We start from the raw sequence: 22552 nt of genomic DNA, 5'->3' as shown, positions 1-22552 counted from the left end.
CCTGGTGACACCATAGCCATCTTAGTTTATGTAAGCACTCTATGATGCACACACAATGACAAAATAGCCTAACAACATATTAGAACATATGCCCATTGTTAAGTAATGCATGATTGTATTAACTAAAAAATAAAGCTTCTAAAAAACTATCAGATCATTATGTTGGGGTGAGCAAATACCTTTTTATTTTTTCAGTACTGGGGATGGAACCTAGGGCCATTTTACCTCTGAGCTACACCCCCAGCCCTATTTTTTTTTAATTCTTTATTCTCACTGAATTGTAAAGGGCCTAAGCAGCTGAGGCTGTCTGTGAACTGCGATCCTATTGTCTCAGCCTCCCAAAGAGCAAAGACTTTTATTTATTTAAAAAAAATATGTTTTTAGCTGGGTGTGGTGGCGCACGCTTGTAATCCCCGCACTTGGGAGGCTGAGACAGGAGGATCACACAGGTTCGAAGCCAGCCTCAGCTACTTAGTGAGGCTCTCAGCAACTTAGTGAGACCCTGTTTCCAAATAAAGTATAAAATAGGTCTGAGAGTATAGCCTGGAGGTACAAAAGCCCCTGGTTTCCACCCCTAGTACCACAGGGGGAAAAATGTTTTTACTGGTGTATTGTAGTCAAACCTCTCAATGGCATACAAGACTTGTGAGGATATACAAGCACACATCATCCATCCAATTAGCCTTTATCAAATCCCCATCCCATTCCCTACCCCTCCCTCGATCCTTAGCTTGATTTAGTGATTGACTTTGATATATTTAAGTACATCATGTGCTTTAAAGAGATTGCATCTTCCCCATTCCATCCCCTCTGATAGGTCGCCTTAATTGCTCCTCCATAGGGCCTTTTCTTCAACTAGATTTCCTATTACCCATTTCTTCCTAGTTTTTGCATATTAGGGAAAGCATCTGATTTCTTATTTTCTGTGATATTTCTCTGTGGATGCTGCATTGCAGACTCTGATCCCACTCTTGAAGACCCTGTCACCAACCTTGCCACTTAGCAGGCTCTGATCTCGGCCTTGTTGGCCCCAGCACCGGCCTTGCCACCCAGCAGACTCTGATCCCGGCCTTGCAGGCCCCAGCACTGGCCTTGCCTCATGGCAGACTCTGATTCTGGCCTCGGAGGCCCCAGTGCCTGTCTTGCCTTAAGGCAAGCTCCTATCCCGGCCTTGCTGGCTCCAGCAGTGGCCTCACCACATGTAAGGCTCTGTTCCCGGCTTCAAAGGCCCCAGCACCTGCCTTAAGGCAAGCTCCTATCCTGGCCTCGCTGACCCCAGCACTGGCCTCGCCGCATGGCAGGCTCCAATCCTGGCCTCACCACTCAGCAGGCTCTGATCCTGGCCTTGATGGCCCCAGCACCGGCCTTGCCTCATGGCAGGCTCCAATCCTGGCCTTGGAGGCCCCAGGACTGGTCTCTCCTTAAGGCAAGCTCTTATCCCGGCCTCACTAGCTCCAGCAACAGCTTCACCACATGGTAGACTCTGATCCCGGCCTTGCTGGCCCAGGCACCAGCCAAACCCCTCACAGGCTCCAATCCCAGCATCGGAGGCCCCAGGACCAGCCTTGCCTCACAGCAGGCTCCAATCCTGGCCTCGCTGGCCCCGGCACTGGCCTCACCCCTCAGCAGGCTTTGACCCCAGCGTCAGAGGCCCAAGCACAGGCCTTGCCTCATGGCAGGCTTTGAAGAGCAAAGACTTTTAAAAGATACCAAAAGCAAGCCGGGCGTGGTGGTGCACGCTTGTAATCCCTGCACTTGGGAGGCTGAGACAGGAGGATCGTGCAGGTTCAAAGCCAGCGTTGGCTGGTTTAAGAGACCCTGTTTCCAAATAAAATATAAAATAGGTCTAGGAGTATAGCCCGGAGGTAGAAGGCCCCTGGGTTCCATCCCCAGTACCACCACCACACACACACACACACAAAAACCAAAAACCAAAAAAAACAAAAGCATTCATTTAAAGGAAAAGATTGACAACTTAGACTAAATAAAATTTTAGAACTTCTATTTACTAAAAACAAAACCAAACCCAGCCAGGCCTGTTGATACATCTTTGTAATCACAGTACTTAGGAGGCTGATATAGGAGGATCTCAGGTTCAAGGACAGCCTCAGTAAGTAGTAAAATTCTCACCAACCTAGTAAGGCCTTGTTTCAAAATAAAAATAAAATAGGGCTGGGGTTGTAGCTTGGCTATAGAATGCCCCTCGGTTCAATCCCCAGTACTACTATTACTATTACTATTACTACTACTACAACAACAACAACAACAAAAAAGCAATAAGATGAAACCCAACAGAGTAAAAAGGCAAACCCAAAATAATTAAAATGCAGAATATATAAGTAATTCAAACAAATCAATAAGATCCAAGAGAAAAAGTGTTTCAGAATCACTACTTTAGGGTTGATTATACCAAATAGTATCTGCTCGAGACCTAAATGCTTTTTTTTTTTTTTTGAGGTGCTGGGGTTTGAACCCAGGGCCTTGTACATGCTAGGAAATTAGTCTGCTGCTGAGCCACACACTCAGCCTCCTGAGATTTGAACAGGTAGCTCATTGATCATCAGGAAAATATATATTCAGATCATATGAGAATACCATGTCATACACATTAGAATGACTAATATCTAACAGATATATGTACACGTTCCAAAAGACACATCCAAAATGTTCATAGCAGTATATGTGTAATATTCTCAAATATTAAATGTCTATGTTAGCAGATTATGGTATATTCATAAAATATAAATTTCTTGACAATGAAAAATAACTGTTAAGTGTATGCAAATGAACAAAGTCCAAGGGGGAAAGTTCTCAGTGGCTAAAACTGTTCTGTTGCTTGACTGAGGTAGTGTCCACATTCACAAAGGCACGTGTATATTATGGTGACATATATATTTTTGAGGAACTGGGATTTGAACCCAGGGCATTCTATCTCTAGCTATACCCCCCCAGCCCTATTTGGGACTGACAATCTCCCAAAGCCATATTCCCAGGGATCCAAGGCCCCCAGCTATGCCCTGCCACTCAACTCACTTACACTGCCTAACACATGAGCTTTGGGGGACATTTAAAATCCAAACCATAACATTCCTATTCCTTAGTTAAGAAATTAAACCTCATTCATACGCATGAATTAAAGAAAAGTGACACTAGGCCAAATTTCCTAGGAATGAAAAAACCAAGACAACATGTAGGCACTGTAAAATTGTTTTTGTTTTTGTTTTTAATGGCAGGTCAAGTATCCTGAAACATACATGTATTCTGATAGTCTTCTAATCCCAGTTGAGTTCAAATATTAAGGTAACACACACAAGCTAAGAGAATTCAATATGGTTCCAAGGCACTTACTGAATCTCCATGACTAGTTGAAAACAAGAACAATTAGGATGAACAATTAGACAGAATATAATATAAAAATAACTTTTTGCTTACAATTTACAAAATGTATTATTATTACAATCTTTGATCTCTGATAACCTGCAATGCTGGCTGCATGAATCCAGCAATTTTAAAATTCAGAAACTATTTTCTAAAACTTCAGGGCAAATAATTTACAAATAAGGTACACAAAGATTTAGACCATGCAGAAATTTCTTACATCTTCTGTTAATAATATTTTATGACTTCAACTTTATCAAATTATATACCTACTTGCCCTGTACATATACAAAATAATGCATACATGATAAAACAGCAAAAGAGTAGTCCTTAAACTCAATTTATCATAAAAGTATTACTATATTAACAGGTCTACAAGCAGCGTGTAACAGGGTTAAAAGACATTAAGGCAATAATACTTGAAGTTACAAAATAAATCATATGTAATACTTTTTCCTACATGTAGTATAAGGCAGGTAGATGGTCCCAGCAAAAAAAAATATTAAGGTAACAATCTACACTGCTGTTAGTCCCACATTTTCAAGATGGAATACTATAAATCTGGCTTTCAGTGGCACTTATATTTTCCAGTATAATTTAAAGTGTCTTTTAGCTCCCTGAATCATGTCCATTCTGAAGGCGGATCTCTTGGTCCTTTGGGTTTTCCACAGCGATTACCAAAACCTAGGATCAAAACACAATAACAACTAGTCAATACTCAGAAATACTTTAATATTACTAAAACCACATCCATAGACATTTTCTGGAATGTCTGGAAAATAGGTTTCCAGAAGAAAATTTAGAATTTTAACCAACCAAAACTCTGTAAATACAAGAGTAAATTCACTTTAGGTAATTGAAAATAACTGCTTTAAAAAAAATTATGGCTAGGTGTGGTGGTGCACGCTTGTAATCCCAGCATTCGGGAGGCCGAGACTGTGGTTCATGGACAGCCTCAGCTACTTAGTGAGGACCTTTGTAATTCAGTGAGACCCTGTTTCAAAAATAAAAAGACTAAAAACAAAGAAAAGAAAAAGGCTGTGCATGGTGGCTTGTCCCTGTAGTCCCATCTACTACGTGGAGGCCGAGGCAGGGGAATCTCTTGAGTTCAGGAGTGGGAGGTCAGCCTGAGTGGGAGGCCAGCCTGGGCAACACAGCAAGACACCATCTCGGGTTGAGGGGGAGAGGCAAAAAGGAAAATCAATCTCAAAGTAAGAAAAATATCTAAGATATTTTAATCTTTCAAGCACAAAAATTTGCTTATACACTGTAATCTTTATATTTTGATTTTAATCTCAATGTAGAACAGAGTAAATTATTTCATTTGCTTCATGATTAATTCAAGAAACTTTGATCAATAAATCAAAGTAAAACTAGTTTGATAATGTCTGCTTTAAAAAAATCTTGCAACAGTGGTAAACGACTTCTCATTCTTGCCAGTGTTTACTATTTATTTTTTTAAATTGGTACAGTGTTAACTATTTAAGTTAAAAAAATTACCAATAGGCCGGGCGTGGTGGCACACGCTTGTAATCCCCGCGCTTGGGAGGCAGAGATAGGAGGATCCCGCAGGTTCGAAGCCAGCCGCGCGCGCTGGCTTAGGAGACCCTGTTTCCAAAATGAAAATGTAAAAAATAGGTCTGGGAGTGTAGCCTGGAGGTAGAAGGGCTTCCAGGAACCCCAGTACCACACACACACACACACACACACACACACACACACACACACACACACACACGAACCCCAGTACCACACACACACACACACACACACACACAAAAAAAAAAAAAAAAAAAAAAAAAAATTACCAATAGCTGTGGCCTCTGTTGGACTTTCTGTTATTTGATCTTTCTTGTCACTGCAAGTAGACGGGCATTCTGTACAGGTCTCTGTGTGAATACCTCCTGTTGGATGATCTAAAATGCAAAACAAAGCCTTAATCACCATTCTTTGTAGCATCATACACAAAATACTTAAATTATTTTAATATGGAAAATAATTAAAAGAACATGTTTTATTTTGTGGTCATAAGTTTAGAGGCCTCGATAAATATAAATAACAAGGACAGTGAGCACAGGAAAACATGGCAAGGTATTCTTGAGGGTACCTAGAAATCTGCACTGAGGACTTCTGCAACATGAAAATTCTCTTTATGTTCTTACTTCATTTCAAAAACCCAATCTTGGCATATGATGTTTCCTTCAAGTAGCTACATGTTTATGTTCTAAGACAGTAAGCACAACTAAAATGCCTTTATACGGAAATCAGTAGCAAACAAGTCCACGACTATTAGTGAACTATTTTCTCATCTTCCAAAGTAGTAATTTGTTTCAAGTTTTATGTTTTTTAAACTGTTTTTTTTACACATTTAACTAATCATCAGGGCTTAAAATACCTACAAATATTCATTCATTCTTTCACAATCTTAATTTTATCTCCTATCACTTCTTGCCTTTTGGCTAAGCTCCAGTGTAGCATCTTATCTCCTACACCTCTGTGAGAAACCTTTTTGGAAACCTAAGATGTAAGTCAAATGAGAGGTATTTCCTATCCTCAAGATGCTTAGAGGAGTTAGCAAACTTCTTCATTAGATCTCTGTCACATATTCTTCTTACGAGTGTGTCTAGAGTGATAGAAATGGTATCTAGGTTGCATAGAGAAAGAAGAAAAGCTGGAAAAGAGTTAACAAACTTACGCTTCCAGGGGATCCACAGCACTACAATGAGAGGACCACCACTACCATTGGCATGCTTGTCATGTACAAGGCACAGTGTCTGATGCTTCACAGATATGCTGTTTAATTTTAAGCAACAACCTTCTAAGGCAGGTACTATTATTATCTATACCTCACAGACAAGAAAATTGAGGCTCAGAAAGATCTAACTTGCCCAAAGCCATACAGTAAGTAAAATGGCAAATATGGAACTGCAATCACCGTCAGGTTGCCTCAAAAGCTTCTGCTTTTTTCATTATGAGACCTCAGAAAAGAGTCAGAGAGCAATAGAGTTTATGAGACGGGACAGATCCATGAGGGCAAAATACAGGGTGTAATAAAGAGCAAAGCAGACTGGTGAGTATGGTCAGAGGTGACATGTGAATTCAAGGAATCACATGGAGTAAGATGTTTGATAAGTCACACAGTCACTACCTTGCTAAGTACTCTATGCTAACACGCTACTACTGAACTACACCCCTAGTTTCTAAGTGTTTTATGAACAGTAGAAAAAATAAAGGAAATATCTAAAAAATAATGTATTTTTCCACTAACCTATAACTACCTTTTTTTTTTTTTTTTTTTTAAAGTACTGCAGATGGAACCCAGGGGCATTTTATTTCTGAGCTATATCCCCAGCCAATTTTTTTTGTTTTTTGAAGGTCTGGGGATGGAACCCAGGGGCATTCAACTTCCGAGCTACAGCCCCTGCCCTATTTTTTATTCTTTATTTTGAAATCAGGTCTGAGTTGCAGAGGGCCTCACTAAATAGCTGAGGCTGTCAACGAACTGCGAACCTCCGGTCTCAGCCTCCTGAATGCTGGGATTACAAGCGTGTGCCATCACGCTCAGCTTCCCAGACAATTCTGAAGCAGGATCTTGCTAAATTGCTGAAGCTGGCTTTGAACCTGCAATCTTCCTCTTTCAGCCTCTCAAGAATGGGGATTACAGGTGTGTGATGATGTGTCTGGCTAACCTATAACTATTGATAATAAATGTTCCCATGATTTTCCAGATCAATAATAATATCAAGTTGTATAATTATTTTAGAAGAACTGTATCACTCAGATAAAGCTTTTAGAGAAGTTCTCCTTAGATATCTTTATACACAGAAATATAACCATATTTAAATTGCATGAATAATGAAACATGATCTTTTACAGAAATTAGTGTGTAAAGTCTATAACAAAAAAATTCTAATAACTTACCACATTTTTCATTTCCAGAGGTGATCAAATCCTATAAGCAAGAGTTAAAAGCTATTATAATACATTCATTTTATGTGTAAATAATAAGAAGCTTAGTCTATTATGGGTATATTATCTCAAGAAATCAATATTTTCAATGTCAAAGGGAAAGAAAACAGTGACATTTTCAATTAGCCTTAAAAATTTTAAATTTAATTTTAATTAAGTTAAATTTTAATTAAATTTTAATTGTTTTAATCTGACAGTAAAACTTTCTAGATGAAAACTGAAAAACCAAGAGTCATTGAAAAAAGGAATACAATTTGACATGTATCTATTGTATTTTTCTAAACTATGGTTTAAATAATTACAGGATATCACTATTGTGGGTTACCATTGTTTTACATGTCAATTATGATATTTTTCAACTTCGAGATACTATTAAAAGAAAAATATTAATATTGGTAAAAGTGGTATTTCTCATGGCCAAAATATTTAACAAAACTTTTCTTGAATTTGAGAAAAATTTATGGTAGTCAGAAAAATGAAAGAAAAAAACCTAGGGTTGTTAAAAGTACAAAGAGGGTGGGGGAGAAACAAAATGTAGGAAAATAGTATGACTCTGAAAATAATATGGCTTATTCATAGCTTTAGAATGATTTGTAATGTGATATAATTTACAAATATATAAAAAGCATCTTTAGAAAAAGAATACTGTGAAATGATTATCCTATTTAAGTCATTCAGTTTTCAAAATTGCATATCCTATATTTTACAAAGCCTTTTCATTAGGAATCAAGCGCGAGGATTACAAGCGTGCACCACCACGCCCGGATTGTTCCTATAAGAAAAAATTACAAATTATATTCAATATTCTTAAGATAACAGTTATTTTAACAACTGTAAGATAAACTGAAAAGGTAAAAATATTAAGCTCCGGTTGTTTCAATCCCAAGAGGACTTACTTCACACTCTTTCTGTTCAGACCAGTCATGACTCTCAAGTTCACTCCTTTCAGATCCTATAGAAATATCTGAGAAAAATAAAATCTTGTAATTAAAATTACATTTTAATTACTGAAATTTCTTTACATTAAAGCACATACAAAAAACAAGTCCTATACATTTTTAGAATTATCACTTCTATTAAAAAATTTGGTTTCTATTAATTTGAGGAAATTCCTGAGTTTCTGTCTCTATAATTTAAAACTTTGTCTTTTTTTTTGTGGTACTGAGGGTAGAACCTAAGGGCTTTTCTACCTCCAAGCTACACTCCCAGACCTATTTTCTATTTTATTTGGAAACAGGGTCTCATTAAGTTGCTGAGAGCCTCACTAAGTAGCTGAGCCTGGCTTTGAACCTGTGTGATCCTCCTGTCTCAGCCTCCCAAGTGCGAGGATTACAAGCGTGCACCACCATGCCCGGATTGTCCCTATAATTTAACTAAATGAATTCAGGTATCAGTTTATTGTGGTCTAAAGATAATGTGACAGACTTAAGAACACTGAAGCCAGGTAAGAACACTGAAGCCAGGTTTGAGGCCAGCCTCAGCAACTTACCAATACTGTCCTTCAAAAATAAAAAACAGCTGAACATGGTGGCATGCTTGTAATTCCAGCATTTGGGAGGTAGAGACAGGAGTATTGTAGTTCCAGGACAGCCTGAGTTACTTAGCGAGGCACTTCCCAACTCAGTGAGACCCTGTTTCAAAAATAAAAGGACTAGCTGGGTGTGCTGGTGCAAGCTTGTAATCCCAGCATTTGGGAGGCTGAGACCGGAGGATCGCAGTTCGCGGACAGCCTCATCTACTTAGTGAGGCCCTCTCAACTCAGTGAGACCCAGTTTCAAAATAAAGAATAAAAAATAGGGCAGGGGGTGTAGCTCAGAGGTTGAATGCCCCTGGGTTCCAATCCCAGACCCTCAAAAAAGCAAAAACAAAACAAAACAAAACAAAACAAAAACACTAAAAAATAGGGCTAGAGGTCTGGCTTGGAGATATAATGGCCCTGGGGTTCCATCCCCAGCACTGCAAACAAAACAAAACAAACAAACAAAAACAAAACCAAACAACACCACCACCACCACAAAAACGGCAGCTGGGTGTGGAACACGAAGGTAGACAAGCCTTGGAATCAGTCCTCAGTACCAAAAAAGAAGAAGGAAAGAAGAAAGGGAGGGAAAATTGAAGCATATTGCTTCACTGATTTTTTTTTTTTTGGTACTGGGGATGGAACCCAGGGGTATTCTACCTTCAAGCTACACCCCCAGCCCTGAGTTGCAAAGGGTCTAAGTAACTGAGGCTGTCCTTGAACCGTGATCCTCCTGTCTCAGCTTCCTGAATGCTGGGATTACTAGCCTAGCTCTGCTTTACTGTTTTTAATATCCTTAAAATCAGTCAAAATGAGTAACATTGTTAACTGAGCTCAGTGGATTAATGAGCCTCTCCACTGAACATGAGATGTTATAAATTTATTCAATGTTTCTGTTCTTTTTAGGAGAGCAAAGGGAAGAAATGTATTGTTAATGCTCTGCAATAGCATTTTCTCAGTATTCACTGAATGTAGTGGTCTTAAGTATCTGTAAGTTAACATCAATTGACTGATACCCATCCACAACTCAAGTATTAACTCACCCACACTAAATAGTGAAGCAAAAAATATCCTCATAAATAAGCGCTACTCTTTTTTTTAAATTATATTTTATTTTTCTGCGGCTCTGGGGATGGAACCCAGGGACATTTGACCTCCAAGCTATACCCCCAGCCCTATTTTTTAATTCTTTATTTTGAAACCATGTCTCACTGAGTTGCAGAGGACCTCACTTAGTAGCCGAGGCTGTCTGCGAACCGTGATCCTCTGGTCTCAGCCTCCCGAATGTGGCACCATGCCCAGCTTGACTCTCTCTTTTTTTTTTTTGGTGGTACTGGGGTTCCTGGAAACCTGTCTAACTCTGGGCTACACTCCCAGACATTTTTTTTTTTTAAATTTTGGGAACAGGGCCTCCTAAGCCAGCGTGGCTAACTTCAAACCTGCACGATCCTCCTGTCTCCGCCTCCCAAGTGTGGGGATTACAAGCGTGCGCTACCACGCCCGGCTAAGCGCTACCCTTAATGAATGAAAATATACCAACTGCAAATACATTTGCATTGAATTTAACTGAATTCAAGTATCCATACAAATGCAGTTATTTCAGTGATCTTAGGAAGTAAAAAAAAAAATTAAGTATTTTTCAAATGAGAAATCAGATGCATGGCAACAGCAATTCAAAACATTTATTTATTTATTTATTTATTTATTTATTTATTTATTTATTGTGGTACTAGAGATTGAACCTGGGATATCTGCCTCTGGCTATACCTTTAGCCAGAAGGCACAACCATGCTGGACTCCTATTTTTGAATTTAATTCTTTAGCACAACAGTTACTCTTTTGAAACCAGCTCTGTCATCTAGAATTTATCATTAGAATAAAAAATACAGAAGAGGTACTTACTATGCTCACTTGCTAAGACAAAAGACTCAGGAGTTCTTTCAGGTAGGGGAGGTGGCGAATCTTCATTAACATCAACATCTAGATTAAATATATAAAGTTTAGACAAATGATTAAAAACTAGCAACATGTCATTTAAATAAATCAGGGAACTTTGATATTTCAAAAAAATCTCTGCCACGAATACCTATGAGAATCCTTTTTTTTTTTTGGGTACGGGGGGTGGAACCCAGAGGCTTTCTACCTCTGGGCTAAAATACTCCCAGCCCTATTTTTATAATTTATTTGGAAACAGGGTCTCACCAAGTTGCTGAGAGCCTCACTAAGTAGCTGAGGCTGGCTTTGAAACTGTGCGATCCTCCTGTCTCAGCCTCCCAAGTGCTGGGATTGCAAGTATCCACCACACCCAGCTGAGAATTCGTTTTTAAAAAATGTTAAAGGCGAGCCAGGTGTGGTGGTGCACGTTTTTAACCCCAGCGCTTGGGAGGCTGAGATAGGAGGATCAGGTAGATTTGAAGCCAGCCTCAGCTATTTAGTGAGGCTCTCAGCAACTTAGTGAGACCTTGTTTCCAAATAAAGTATAACACACAAACAAATGTTTAAAGGCAGGCGTGGTGGCACATGCCTGTAATTCCAATAGTTGGGAAGCTGAGACAGGAGGATTGTAGATGAGAACAGCCTCAAGCAACATGGTGAGACTCTCAGTAACCTTGTGGAACTATTTTCAAACAAAAACCAAAATCCTAAGTACCACAAAAAACCCCAAAATGTTTACCACCCATTATCAAGAAAAGATATGATGCTTCTTGAGCAAAGGAAGATGAACTCAGTCACTAATGCACAACGTAAATGACTCTCCTAAGCCAGGCCTGTGGTGCCTGTTTATAATCCCAGTACTTAGGAGGCTGAGACAAGAAGATTGCAGGTTTGGGGCCAGCCTCAGAACTTAGTGAGGCCCTCTGCAACTTAAGACTCTATTTCAAGATAAAAATGAAATAGGGCTGAGGATGTAGCTTAGAGGCAGAGCATCCCTGGGTTCAATCCCCAATAAACACACATAAAATTAGCTCCGGAAAAGATAACGCATTATGTAAACTTCAGAGATTAGCCTTACTATGACTTAAGATGCCAGGCAATAATTTATGGAAAAGGCTATTTTAGGTATCAATAAAAAACTATTTAATTCACTAACAAGTTCTAAGACAAGTTCCTCTATCAATGGTTCTACAAAGCAAATAATAATCTATAAAATAATCTAAAAGGCAAATGATTAACAATTAAAAAAACAAGACTATTTGGAATTAGGCTGTAACAATGAACACTTAACAAAGAAAAAATCTTCAGACCAATAGTATAGTTAGGTTAGGGTGAAAAGAAGCCAGAAATCACAGTAACAGTTCTTTGCTTTAAAACACAATACTGAAAGAACACAGTGAGGTATGGGACCATTCCTGTACAATATATGTTGCTTTATCTTTGTTATGTTTCTGGGGTGCTGGGGATTGAACCCAGGGGTGTTCTACCTCTGAGCTACACCCTCAGCCCTATTTTACTTTTTTATTTTGAAACAGGGTCTTGCTAAGTTACTGAGGCTGGCGTTAAAAGTTGTGATTCTTCTGTCTCAGCCTCCCAAATATTGGGGCAACAGGCATGTGTTACCATGCCCACCTAATATTTGTGACTATAAAAGAACTCTTTCTGTTAATACCACAAGAATGGTTATGTGGCAGTGACATTTAATGAGCACATACCATCCTTCTTCCCTTCACCAAATTCGATTTCCAGTTTATGGATGAATGGACGGACGGATGGATGGATGTCAAAGTACATGCTTGTACCTGTGAGGCCGAGGTAGGAGGATCACAGGTTTGAGGCCAACCTCAACTGAAGGACCTCAGCACAAGTTGTGAGACCCGGTTTCAAACAAAAAATAAAAGCTGAGTGTGGTGGTGCGTGCTTGTAATCCCAGCATTTGGGAGGGTGAGACAGGAGGATCAGGGTTTGTGGGCAGCCTCAGCTACTTAGTGAGGCCCTTTGCAACTCATAAGGGACCCTGTTTCAAAATAAAGAATAATAAAAAATAGGGCTGAGGATGCAGCTCAGAGATAGAATGCCCGCAGAGTTCCATCCGCATGTCCCACAAAAAGAAAAAAAAAGTGCTTGAGGTTTAGCTTGAAGGTAGAATGCCCCGGGTTCATTTTCAGAAAGAAAGAAGCAAGCAAGCTTCCTAGTAAAACAAAAGAGCCCCATGTTAAAATACTTTTGTTCACATATTTTTATTCATAGTATTTCATACTCAGAAACTGAGGAATAAGACATATTAATAACTTAAAACTGTAGTAAACTGGTAACATAATATTTATTATAGCAACAATTATCTTCTGAAGATCCTACAAATAAATCAGAAGAATCAAAAAATAGGATGCTACAACTTGAAAAAAACTAGCTTAACCTTTCGACTACTCTATTGGATACATTCTCAAAACAAAATGTAGTATGTTTAATTGATTAGAGAAAATAAAAAGCACAGCATTAAGAGCCGTATTATACTGGGTCAGAAATAGAAAAAGATCAAGTTCCCAGTACTAAAGTTGCCTGTAAAGTACAATACCAATCTGTATGAGTCACTACAAAGTTCACTGATAGGTAAATGACCACTGGTGACCAATATATCACTAGATACCTTTCAAGTTTATACATGTGCTCTCAGATTTATTGTCTAAGAGTAGCCATGGTTATTTATAGCAGATCAAGAAAGAGTTTCAAGAACTGGTAACACATCTTGGGGACTTAGTATATTTATTACCTGAAAATGATAAGATTATTTAAAGAAGTTACTAATTAGACAACAGCTTTGATAACCATGTATATGTATACATACATATATTTGTATCTATATATCCATCCTACTTGCTACTAAATTAATTAAACTGCCCATATTCTGCTGAGTAGTCTCCAATATTGCTCCTAGGTTAAACATAATGTTATTTGCACTTGTAAAAAGAAACAGAAAAAAGATGACTAGATATTTATGAGAAAAAAGGTTAAATTAAATTTCCAACCAAGCCATTCTATAATATTTGTGTCACTGTTACTTTAAGCAGTTCTATTTTGCATAAATGATTTCTAATTATTCAGTCAGATAAATTTTTGACCTACCCCCAAGCACTAAGCTGTAATATGGGAGAATGTTTTTTTTACTTATAATTAAAATATTTTAGAAAAACAAAACCTACTAACAATATGTGATCAAACTATGGTAACAATCAATAAAAGCTTATTTAAAGAGAATTAGTATTTAAAATAACTAAACTTTCTTATAGTTTCTAGAATGTGATGTAGACTAAAGCATGAGTAAGCTAAAGCTCTTAGAACAGTGAGTGGCACATGGTAAGGACATCTGAGTGTTAAATTTTATATTATTACCTTTTTCAGCACCTGGATGTATCGTTCCTGCCAGTCCATGCCTAGCAATGGACATTGGCAATACCCTCCTAGTAGAAATGCCTTCAGTACTAGTGGCAGCAGAAACCGTGGCACTTGCTGTTGAAATATTAGTCTGGTTCTTGATCACAGCACCATCAGAGTTCCTTTCATCTGAGTCCGAGTCATCGGAGTGAAGAGGATTAGTAAAGCTAAGGGGTGCTCTGAATAGAGGAGAACTGTTGGGTTGATCCACAAGATCAGGGGTTTCAACTTCTGTTGTAGGGTTTGGTGTTAAACTCACAGTTTTCATAGTATGACAGTGGCCATCTGAGGATGTGCCTTCAGATGAATCATGTACGACTGTGGCGCTTTCAGGTCCATGAAATGGCCACGTTACATGTCCTTTCTTATCAAGAGGCAAGCAGTCTGGCCTTAGAGGTGTGTCTGAATTCTTCTGTGATTCTTCTGGTGGAGTAACAGGGGCTTTGCCTGACTGTGCTGCACTACAGTCCAGACAAGAATTCTGAGAAACATCATCAACTTTTAGATGCCCCGAACTTAACTCGTGTGGCCTAGAGATTTTATCAATTACATAAGATGAAGCAGATTTAATTTTAATTGCATGTCCCCTATTCAAAAGTGTGTTCCCATCAAAACTTTTTGGTCCCTCTTGGAGAGGGACCTTCTTAATCTCAAAACTTAAATTTCTCTCCAATTTCTTATCTATCTGTTCAATAGTTGATTCATTTTTCCCAGTAAGGTCTGTTGATTTATTATAGTTTCTGTTGAGGTCTGTTGAATGTTGTTCTGATGAAACAATGTGCAGCACTGGCTTGGGGTGGTATCTGTCATTGTCCTGCCACACAGTAGTGACTGTTGGAAAAGCTGATGGGGGAGAAGGTGTCAAGATGGGCGGCACTGGGTGAGGCTCTGGTGGCTGCAGTATTTCTTCCTTAGCATCTCCTTCTACAAGGCAACTGAAAAAATTAACAAAAGGTATTTTAGGAATGTCTATCTTTTGAAAGGTAAGTTGATACACGACAACTATGTAGCTAAGACTACCATTAGAATGTGGTTGTAAATGGTTATAATTTGTCAGACTAACAAAATTTAATGTTTATTAAGGTAATATACACAATACTGTTTTTAGTTATTTATTTATTTTGGTGGTACTGGGGGTGGAACCCAGAGGCTTTCTAACTCCGGGCTATACTCCCAGATGTATTTTATATTTTATTTGGAAACAGGGTCTCACTAAGTTTCTGAGAGCCTCACTAAATATCTTAGGCTGGCTACGAACCTGTGTGATCCTCCTGTCTCAGCCTCCCAAGAGTGGGGATTACAAGTGTGTGCCACCACGCCCAGCCACGATACTGTTTTAAAGTCATTCAATACTTTTAATGAAAAACAGTAGTTCCCTCCAGCTAGCCAAAGGCATCTACTTTCAACTTTTTTCACAGCTGCTTCAAAGATTTACCTCCAGACTTCAAGTGTTTAAACTGCTATTATCTTTTTCTTTTGTAGTACCGGGGATTAAACCGAGGTGCATTCGGTTTCTGAGTCACACTCCCTATTTCATTTATTTATATTTTTTATCTTGAAACAGGGTCTAAGTTATAAAGAGCCTCACACTGCTAAGACTGTTCTTGAACTTGTGATCCTCCTGTCTCAGCCTCCCAAGTACTGGGATTATAGGTCTATGCAATAACACGCCTGGCTACCCAGCTATTTAAAGATCTTTTGGTTTCACACATTCATTTCCTACTACAGAAGTGTACTCTTCACCTTTCCAGACTGTTTTAATATTTGGTTAGCTCGTTCTTAAAACTATAGATGACTTTCGCACTCAAGATACCACAACTGTTTTCCGTCTATAACTTGCTTTTCCTGATATAGCCTTAGTTCTGTATGCATCATTAGTAACTCAGTTCTTCTAACTTTACTACAGATTTATACATCTCTCAGTAAGGTCAACCATACCGGGTAACAACACCACCGATGCCCCTTTTAGACACCCGTGCCTCTTGTTCCAGTGTGAACCACTATGACACATGAAGCTCTGGCTTCAGATTCTATCTTATTCTTTCTGCGTGCACTTTCTTGCTTTGGTGGGTTATATAATAGAGCTGCTTCTCAAAAACTATACACAGAAGGAAACTTTCTTGAGAGCTTGTGTTGTTATTATATTTTCAAAGTTATTTTTTTCTTTGAGATAAGGTCTTATTATGTGCCTAGGTTGGCCTCAAACCCATGATACTCCTGCCTCACCCTCCTGAGTAGCTGGGATTAAATGCACATGCCACTATGTCCAGCTTAAAGCTACTGCTTTTAGAAACAGGTGTAGAGCCGGGCGTGGTGGCGCACGCTTGTAATCCCCGCTCTTGCGAGGCTGAGACAGGAGGATCACACAGGTTCGAAGCCAGCCTCAGCTACTAAGTGAGGCTCTCAGCAACTTAGTGAGACCCTGTTTCCAATAAAATATAAAATAGGTCTGGGAGTATAGCCAGGGGGTAAAAAGCCTCTGGGTTCCACCCCCAGTACCACCAAAAACAAAACAAAACAAAACAAAAAAAAAACAACAAAAAAAAAAACAGGTGTAGAATTCTAGCTGAGAAATAACCTTCCTCTAGAATTTTGATTCTTTTTCCTTTAACTGTGAGCTTCCATACCCCACCCCCAAAATTAGGTTCTTCAACTTTAGTTTTGATGTTCTACAATTTTATGATATAACTTTCAAAAATCTGGTATATTAAAATTATTTTTAATCTAGTATATTGGGAACCTGGTGCACACTTTATAAAAATGCATGTCCCTTAATTCTAGAAACTTCTCTTATTTCTTTGCTATATCCCTCTCCTCTAGTCTTCTTTTCTCTCTTTTATTGATCTATTAGAAGAGTTCCTGATTATTTTCCAACTTCCTGTTTAATTTTTTTGCTATTCTTTTTAAATGTTTACAAGTTTCTTTTTTTGGTGGGCTTACTGGGGAATTGAACCCAGGGATATTCTACCTACCTCTGATCTATATATCCAGTCATTATATATTGAAGCAGGGAGGGTCTCACTAAGTTGCTGAGGCTGGTCTTGAAATTGCAGTCGTCCTACCTCAGACTCCAAAGTACTGATTACAGGTGTGCGCCACCATGCTTGGTAAGTTTCTTACTTGTTACCATCTGGTTCTTATTTCATTGCTGCAGTATTTCATAATGACTGACAAAACTGGATAGTTTTTTTTTTATCTCCCAATTTTCTTATGTGTTGTCTACATTTCCACAAGCATCATGCCAGAAGCTTGTGTCAAATGTCTGATCATTCAAACTTCTGTTCACTGCTAAGAATGAAATATTAAAAATGATGTATGTGTGGATGCATTAAGGGGGCAGGATTGTGGGAGAGTGGCTGTCTCCTGTTTCAGTCACTGCAGAGTAAATCCCTCCTACTGTATGCTTACTGTGGGAAAAGCTGTCACCCCTCTGTCCAATCTGGTAGAAGGAATCTGGGTATCTGAATGTTTTCATTCCCATACTACACACTAGTCTCAAAAGGAATACATAGATGGGCATGGTGACACACACCTGTAGACTCAGCACTTGGGAGGAAGAGACAAGAGGATCGCAGGTTTGAGCTAGACTCAGCAACTTAGTGAGACCCTGTTTCAAAATAAAATCTAAGGCTGGGAGTGTTGCTCAGAGGTAGAGTGCCCCAGAGTTCAATCTCCAGCACACAAACATACACAAAAAACTCCACATAGAACAAAACAAAAAGAAAGAATATCCACTTTTTGAGGATTCATTGAGAAGAATCACCTTACTTCTTATTGGCATTCCTCACCTTTTAGAAAGCAAGTCTTTTAAGTTCCTTTTCATGAGTTACACTTTCTATTTTCCATAAGTGCTATTCTTTCCTCTCCAACTTTCTATTTTTATTATATTAATACATTTTATATTCCCTCAATATCATTTTTGGGAGTCAGGGAAGAAACCTGAGTTAAATGTGTTCAAACTACCTTATTTAACCAACCATATTATAAATCTGTGCATGATGTTGATACATACATAGTAAATATGCTCTTGACCAAATATGACTGATAATTAACACTTTTCCCCTTATCCTTCCTTACTTTAAGGATGAATGAAAAAGGGCTTAAGATACTTCTATAGCACTGTATTGTGGACAAAAAAATTACAAACCTGGTTAAAAAAAACAAAACAAAACAAAAAACCCAACACATTACAAGCTGGACGTGGTGGTACATGCTTATAATCCCAGCATTTGGGAGGCTGAGACAGGAGGATTGCGGTTCGTGGCCAGCCTCAGCTAATTAGTGAGGCCCTTTACAATGCAATGAGACCATGCTTCAAAATAAAGAATAAAAAATAGGGCTGGGGGGGGGTGTAACTCGGAGGTAGAATGCTCCTGGGTTTCATCCCCAGTACTGAAAAAAAAAAAAAATTACATACTGATTTTTCAGTATAGTTTCAACATTCCTATTTCTACTAAATATTCTGATACCAAAGATCTCTTAGTACTAAGACCTATCAAAAATATTATAATTCATTATAATTTGCATAATTCTTATCTTAAATATTGCTCTTAAGTCAGGTGTGGTGAAGTATGCCTGTAACCCCAGTACTTGGGAAGCTGAGACAGGAGGATTGCAGGTTTCATGCCAGCCTCAGCAACTTAGCGAAGCTCTTAGCAACTTAGTGAGATCCTATTTCCAAAAAGAAATAATATAGGGCTGTGTCTGTAGCTCTGACATAGAATGCCCCTGGGGTAAAAAAAAAAAATTGTTCTTATTTTCATCTGTTCTGAAAGAACTAGTTCTTTTTTATTTTGTGGTACTGGGGATGGAACCCATCCTACCTTAAGCTCTGAGCTACAGTCCCGGGCTGATTGTATTCTTTATTTTGAAACAGGGTCTCACTGCTGTGCGTGGTGGGGCAAGCTTATAATCCCAGTACTTAGGAGGCTGAGACAGGAGGATTGCGTGGGCTCGAAGCCAGCCTCAACTACTTATTGAGGCTCTCAGCAACTTAGTTAAGACTCTGTTTCCAAATAAAATATAAAACAGGTCTGAGAGTGTAGCCTGGAGGTAGAAAGCCCCTAGGTCCCATCCCCAGTGTACACACACACACACACACACACACACACACACACACACACACACAGCGTCTCACTAAATTTCTGAGTCTCGCTACAAAACTGTGATCCTCTAGTCTCAATTTCCCAAGTACTAGGATTATAAGTATGTGCCAACATGCCTGGTTCAGATTAGGTTCTTCTTTTTTTTTTTTTGTGGTACTGGGGATAGAATCCTTCTCCGGGCTACACTCCCAGACCCATTTTATATTTTTATTTGGAAACAGGGTCTCTTAAGCCATCAAGGCTGGCTTCGAACCTGCATGATCCTCCTGTCTCCTCCTCCCAAGTGCGGGGATTACAAGTGTGCGCCACCATGGCTGGCTAGAATAGGTTCTTTGTAACAAGAAAATGTACATTTAGTTTGTTTGACAAAGTCTTAAAATGTAAGATTACATAACTTTTGTTTGAAAGCTGTACTTTATGGAAACTCAGATAATTATTTTTCTTACAATAATTCAAGTTGGGTTCAAATGGAATAGAAAGATTACGAAGGTGAAGAAAATGACAACTGAAAAAATAGAACATAGCATTTTATTGATATATATATATATTTTGCGGTACTGAGGGTAAAACCCAGGGGTTTTTCTACTTCCGGGCTATATTCCCAGATCTATTTTATACTTTATTTGGAAATAGGGTCTCACTAAGTTGCTGAGAGCATCACTAAGTAGCTGAGGCTGGCTTCCAACCTGTGTGATCTTCCTGTTTTATCCTCCCAAGCGCTGGGATTACAAGTGTGTGCCACCACACCAGGCTGAACATAGCACTTTTTTTTTTTTGGTGATCCTGGGGATGGAACCCAGGGGCCTCTACCTCTGGGATATGTCCCTGACCTATTTTATATTTTACTTGGAAGCAGGGTCTCATTAAGTTGCTGAGAGCCTCACTAAGTACCTGAGGCTGGCTTTGAACCTGTCCATCCTACTTAGCCTCCCAAGTACTGGGATTACAAGCATGTGCCACCACACCCTGCAACATAGCACTTTAAAAGCCAAAAAACGGAGCCAGGTGTGGTGGCGCACGCTTGTAATCTCAGCATTTGGGAGGTGGAGACTGGTGGATCACGGTTCTGGGACAGCCTCAGCTACTTGGCAAGGCCCTTCTCAACTCATTGAGACTGACCGCTACTTAAGCCAGCGAGGTCTGGATCAGTCCACCGGGTAGCCAGGCTACAACTGGGGCTGTCAAGAGTGGGATCGGCATTTGCAACACAGCATGCACAAAGAAATATCACAGAAAATTAAAACCAGATGCTTCCCCTAGTCAGCAATAACTAGGAGGAAAGGGGCAACAGGAAGTGGTCGAACTATAGAAAGGGCCCTATAGTGAAGCAATTAAAGTGACCAATCAGAGGCTATGGAATAGGGGAGGATAGAGCCTCTTTAAAAAGCAGGAGGTACATAAACATATGTATCAAAGTTAATCACTAAACAAGCATGGGATTGAGGGAGGGGGAGGGAATGGGATGGGGACTGGATGAGGGCTAATTGGATGATGTGTGCTTGTATATCCTCTCAAATCTTGTATTCCAATGTGATGTAGAATTACAATGCACCAATAAAAATAAATTTTAAAAAAACTAACTTAAAAAAAAGAGAGAGAGAGCCAAAAAAACAAAGAAACAGGGCCTGGGGATGTAACTCAGTGGTAGAATGCACATGCCAGGTCCTGGGTTCAATCTGCAACAACAAAAATATCAACAAAATACCTTTCACTATTATTTTTTCTTCTAGGGAGGTAACATCAACTAATAAAAAAGGCACTGGATTGGAACGTAAGAGACTTGTGTTCTCAGCTGAACTTGGTTAATCTCAGCAGATCAACTGCTTTTGCAAACCAGCTAATATAAGACCTATGTGATCTCTGGGTGAGGATGCCCATAATCCTAGTTACTTGGGAGGCTGAGGCAGAAGGATCACACGTCCAAGACCAGCTTGGGCAATTCAGTGAGTCCTTATTTCAAACTAAAATAAAAAGGGCTGTAGATGTAGCTTAGTGTTGAAGCAATGACCTAGCAGGTACAGGACCTTGGGTTCAATCCCTCACATCACCAAAAAGAAATTTAAAAAACCTCATTGGGAGCAGGGTGTGGTGGTGCACGCTTGTAATCCCAGTACTTGGGAGGCTGAGACAGGAGGATCACAGGTTCGAAGCCAGCCTCAGTTACTCAGTGAGGCTCTCAGCAACTTAGTGAGACCCCGTTTCCAAATAAAATATAAAATAGGTCTGGGAGGGTGGGTAGCCCAGAAGTAGAAGGCATCGGGGTTCTATCCCTAGTACTGCCAATCAAAACAAAACAAAACAAAAAACCCAAAATAACAAAAAACCAAAAAAACCCCCAAACAACCAAAAACCAAAAAACCAAACCTCATTTGATCAATATTACTATAAAGTCACTGAGCTTGGTTTGAGGCCAGCCTCATAACTTAGCAAGACACTGTTTCAAAATAAAAAAGAGGCTGGGCATGGAGGCGCACGCTTGTAATCCCCGTGCTTGGGAGGCAGAGATGGGAGGATTGCACTGGTTTGACGCCAGCCTCACTGGCTTAAGAGACCCTGTTTCTAAATAAAATATAAAGTAGGTCTGGGAGTGTAGCCCAGAGGTAGAAGGGTTCCATTCCATCCCTAGTACCAACCAACCAACCAACCAACCAACCAACACACACACACACACACACACACACACACACAAAAAGAGCCAGGCATGGTGGTACATGCCTGTGTAGTACTGGGTTCAATCTCTATCTCCTCCCCCCAAAACCCCCACTGAATTGGTTATCATTTTGACATATTACCAACCATGTACAAGATAAATAGATAAGATATGACAACATTTAAAAAAGAGGAAGAGGAGACTAAATTATGAATGAGAGGGACCTCACCCTATGGTACCGGCTGAGACTGAATCTGATTGGTGGTATGAAGTTGGAAGGCTATGGGAAAACAGTAGCAGGCAACTCAGAGAGCTGGTTACCAGGAGAAAGCCAGAAGTATCAATTTCTAGAGTAAAGAGAAGACTTAAAAAAAAAATAAAAAAGAATGTGGCAGTACTGGGTGCTTGGTAGCTTAATGGGGTAGTGGAAGTCCCTACAATAAATGGAAAGAAATTCTCCCAGCCAGTTTAAGAAAAACAGGTGCTGCTGCTGAGCAAATTTACAATGTGAGTAGAAAATACTGATGAGATACTGCAGAGTCAGTGCGGGAGAGTCCCAGCACT

General features: G+C 39.3%; 1 protein-coding gene across 1 annotated transcript in view; it reads right to left on the bottom strand.

Moving 5' to 3' along the window:
- Positions 1 to 4000: 4000 nt before the first annotated feature.
- The window catches only part of PTPN12 (protein tyrosine phosphatase non-receptor type 12), a gene marked incomplete at both ends in the record, with an annotated part of 117463 nt that continues 98911 nt past the window's right edge, over positions 4001 to 22552 (bottom strand). Inside the window, 6 exons of the mRNA XM_080701888.1 lie at positions 4001 to 4062; positions 5187 to 5294; positions 7300 to 7330; positions 8244 to 8311; positions 10769 to 10846; positions 14192 to 15168. Of these exons, the coding sequence (XP_080558014.1) occupies positions 4001 to 4062; positions 5187 to 5294; positions 7300 to 7330; positions 8244 to 8311; positions 10769 to 10846; positions 14192 to 15168 (1324 nt within the window). The remainder of the gene's footprint in view (positions 4063 to 5186; positions 5295 to 7299; positions 7331 to 8243; positions 8312 to 10768; positions 10847 to 14191; positions 15169 to 22552) is intronic.

Source organism: Muscardinus avellanarius (genome assembly GCF_963383645.1).
Source record: "Muscardinus avellanarius genome assembly, chromosome: 9".
In the NCBI taxonomy this organism is placed as follows: Eukaryota; Metazoa; Chordata; class Mammalia; order Rodentia; family Gliridae; genus Muscardinus; species Muscardinus avellanarius.
This window is presented reverse-complemented; position numbering and strand designations above follow the sequence as displayed.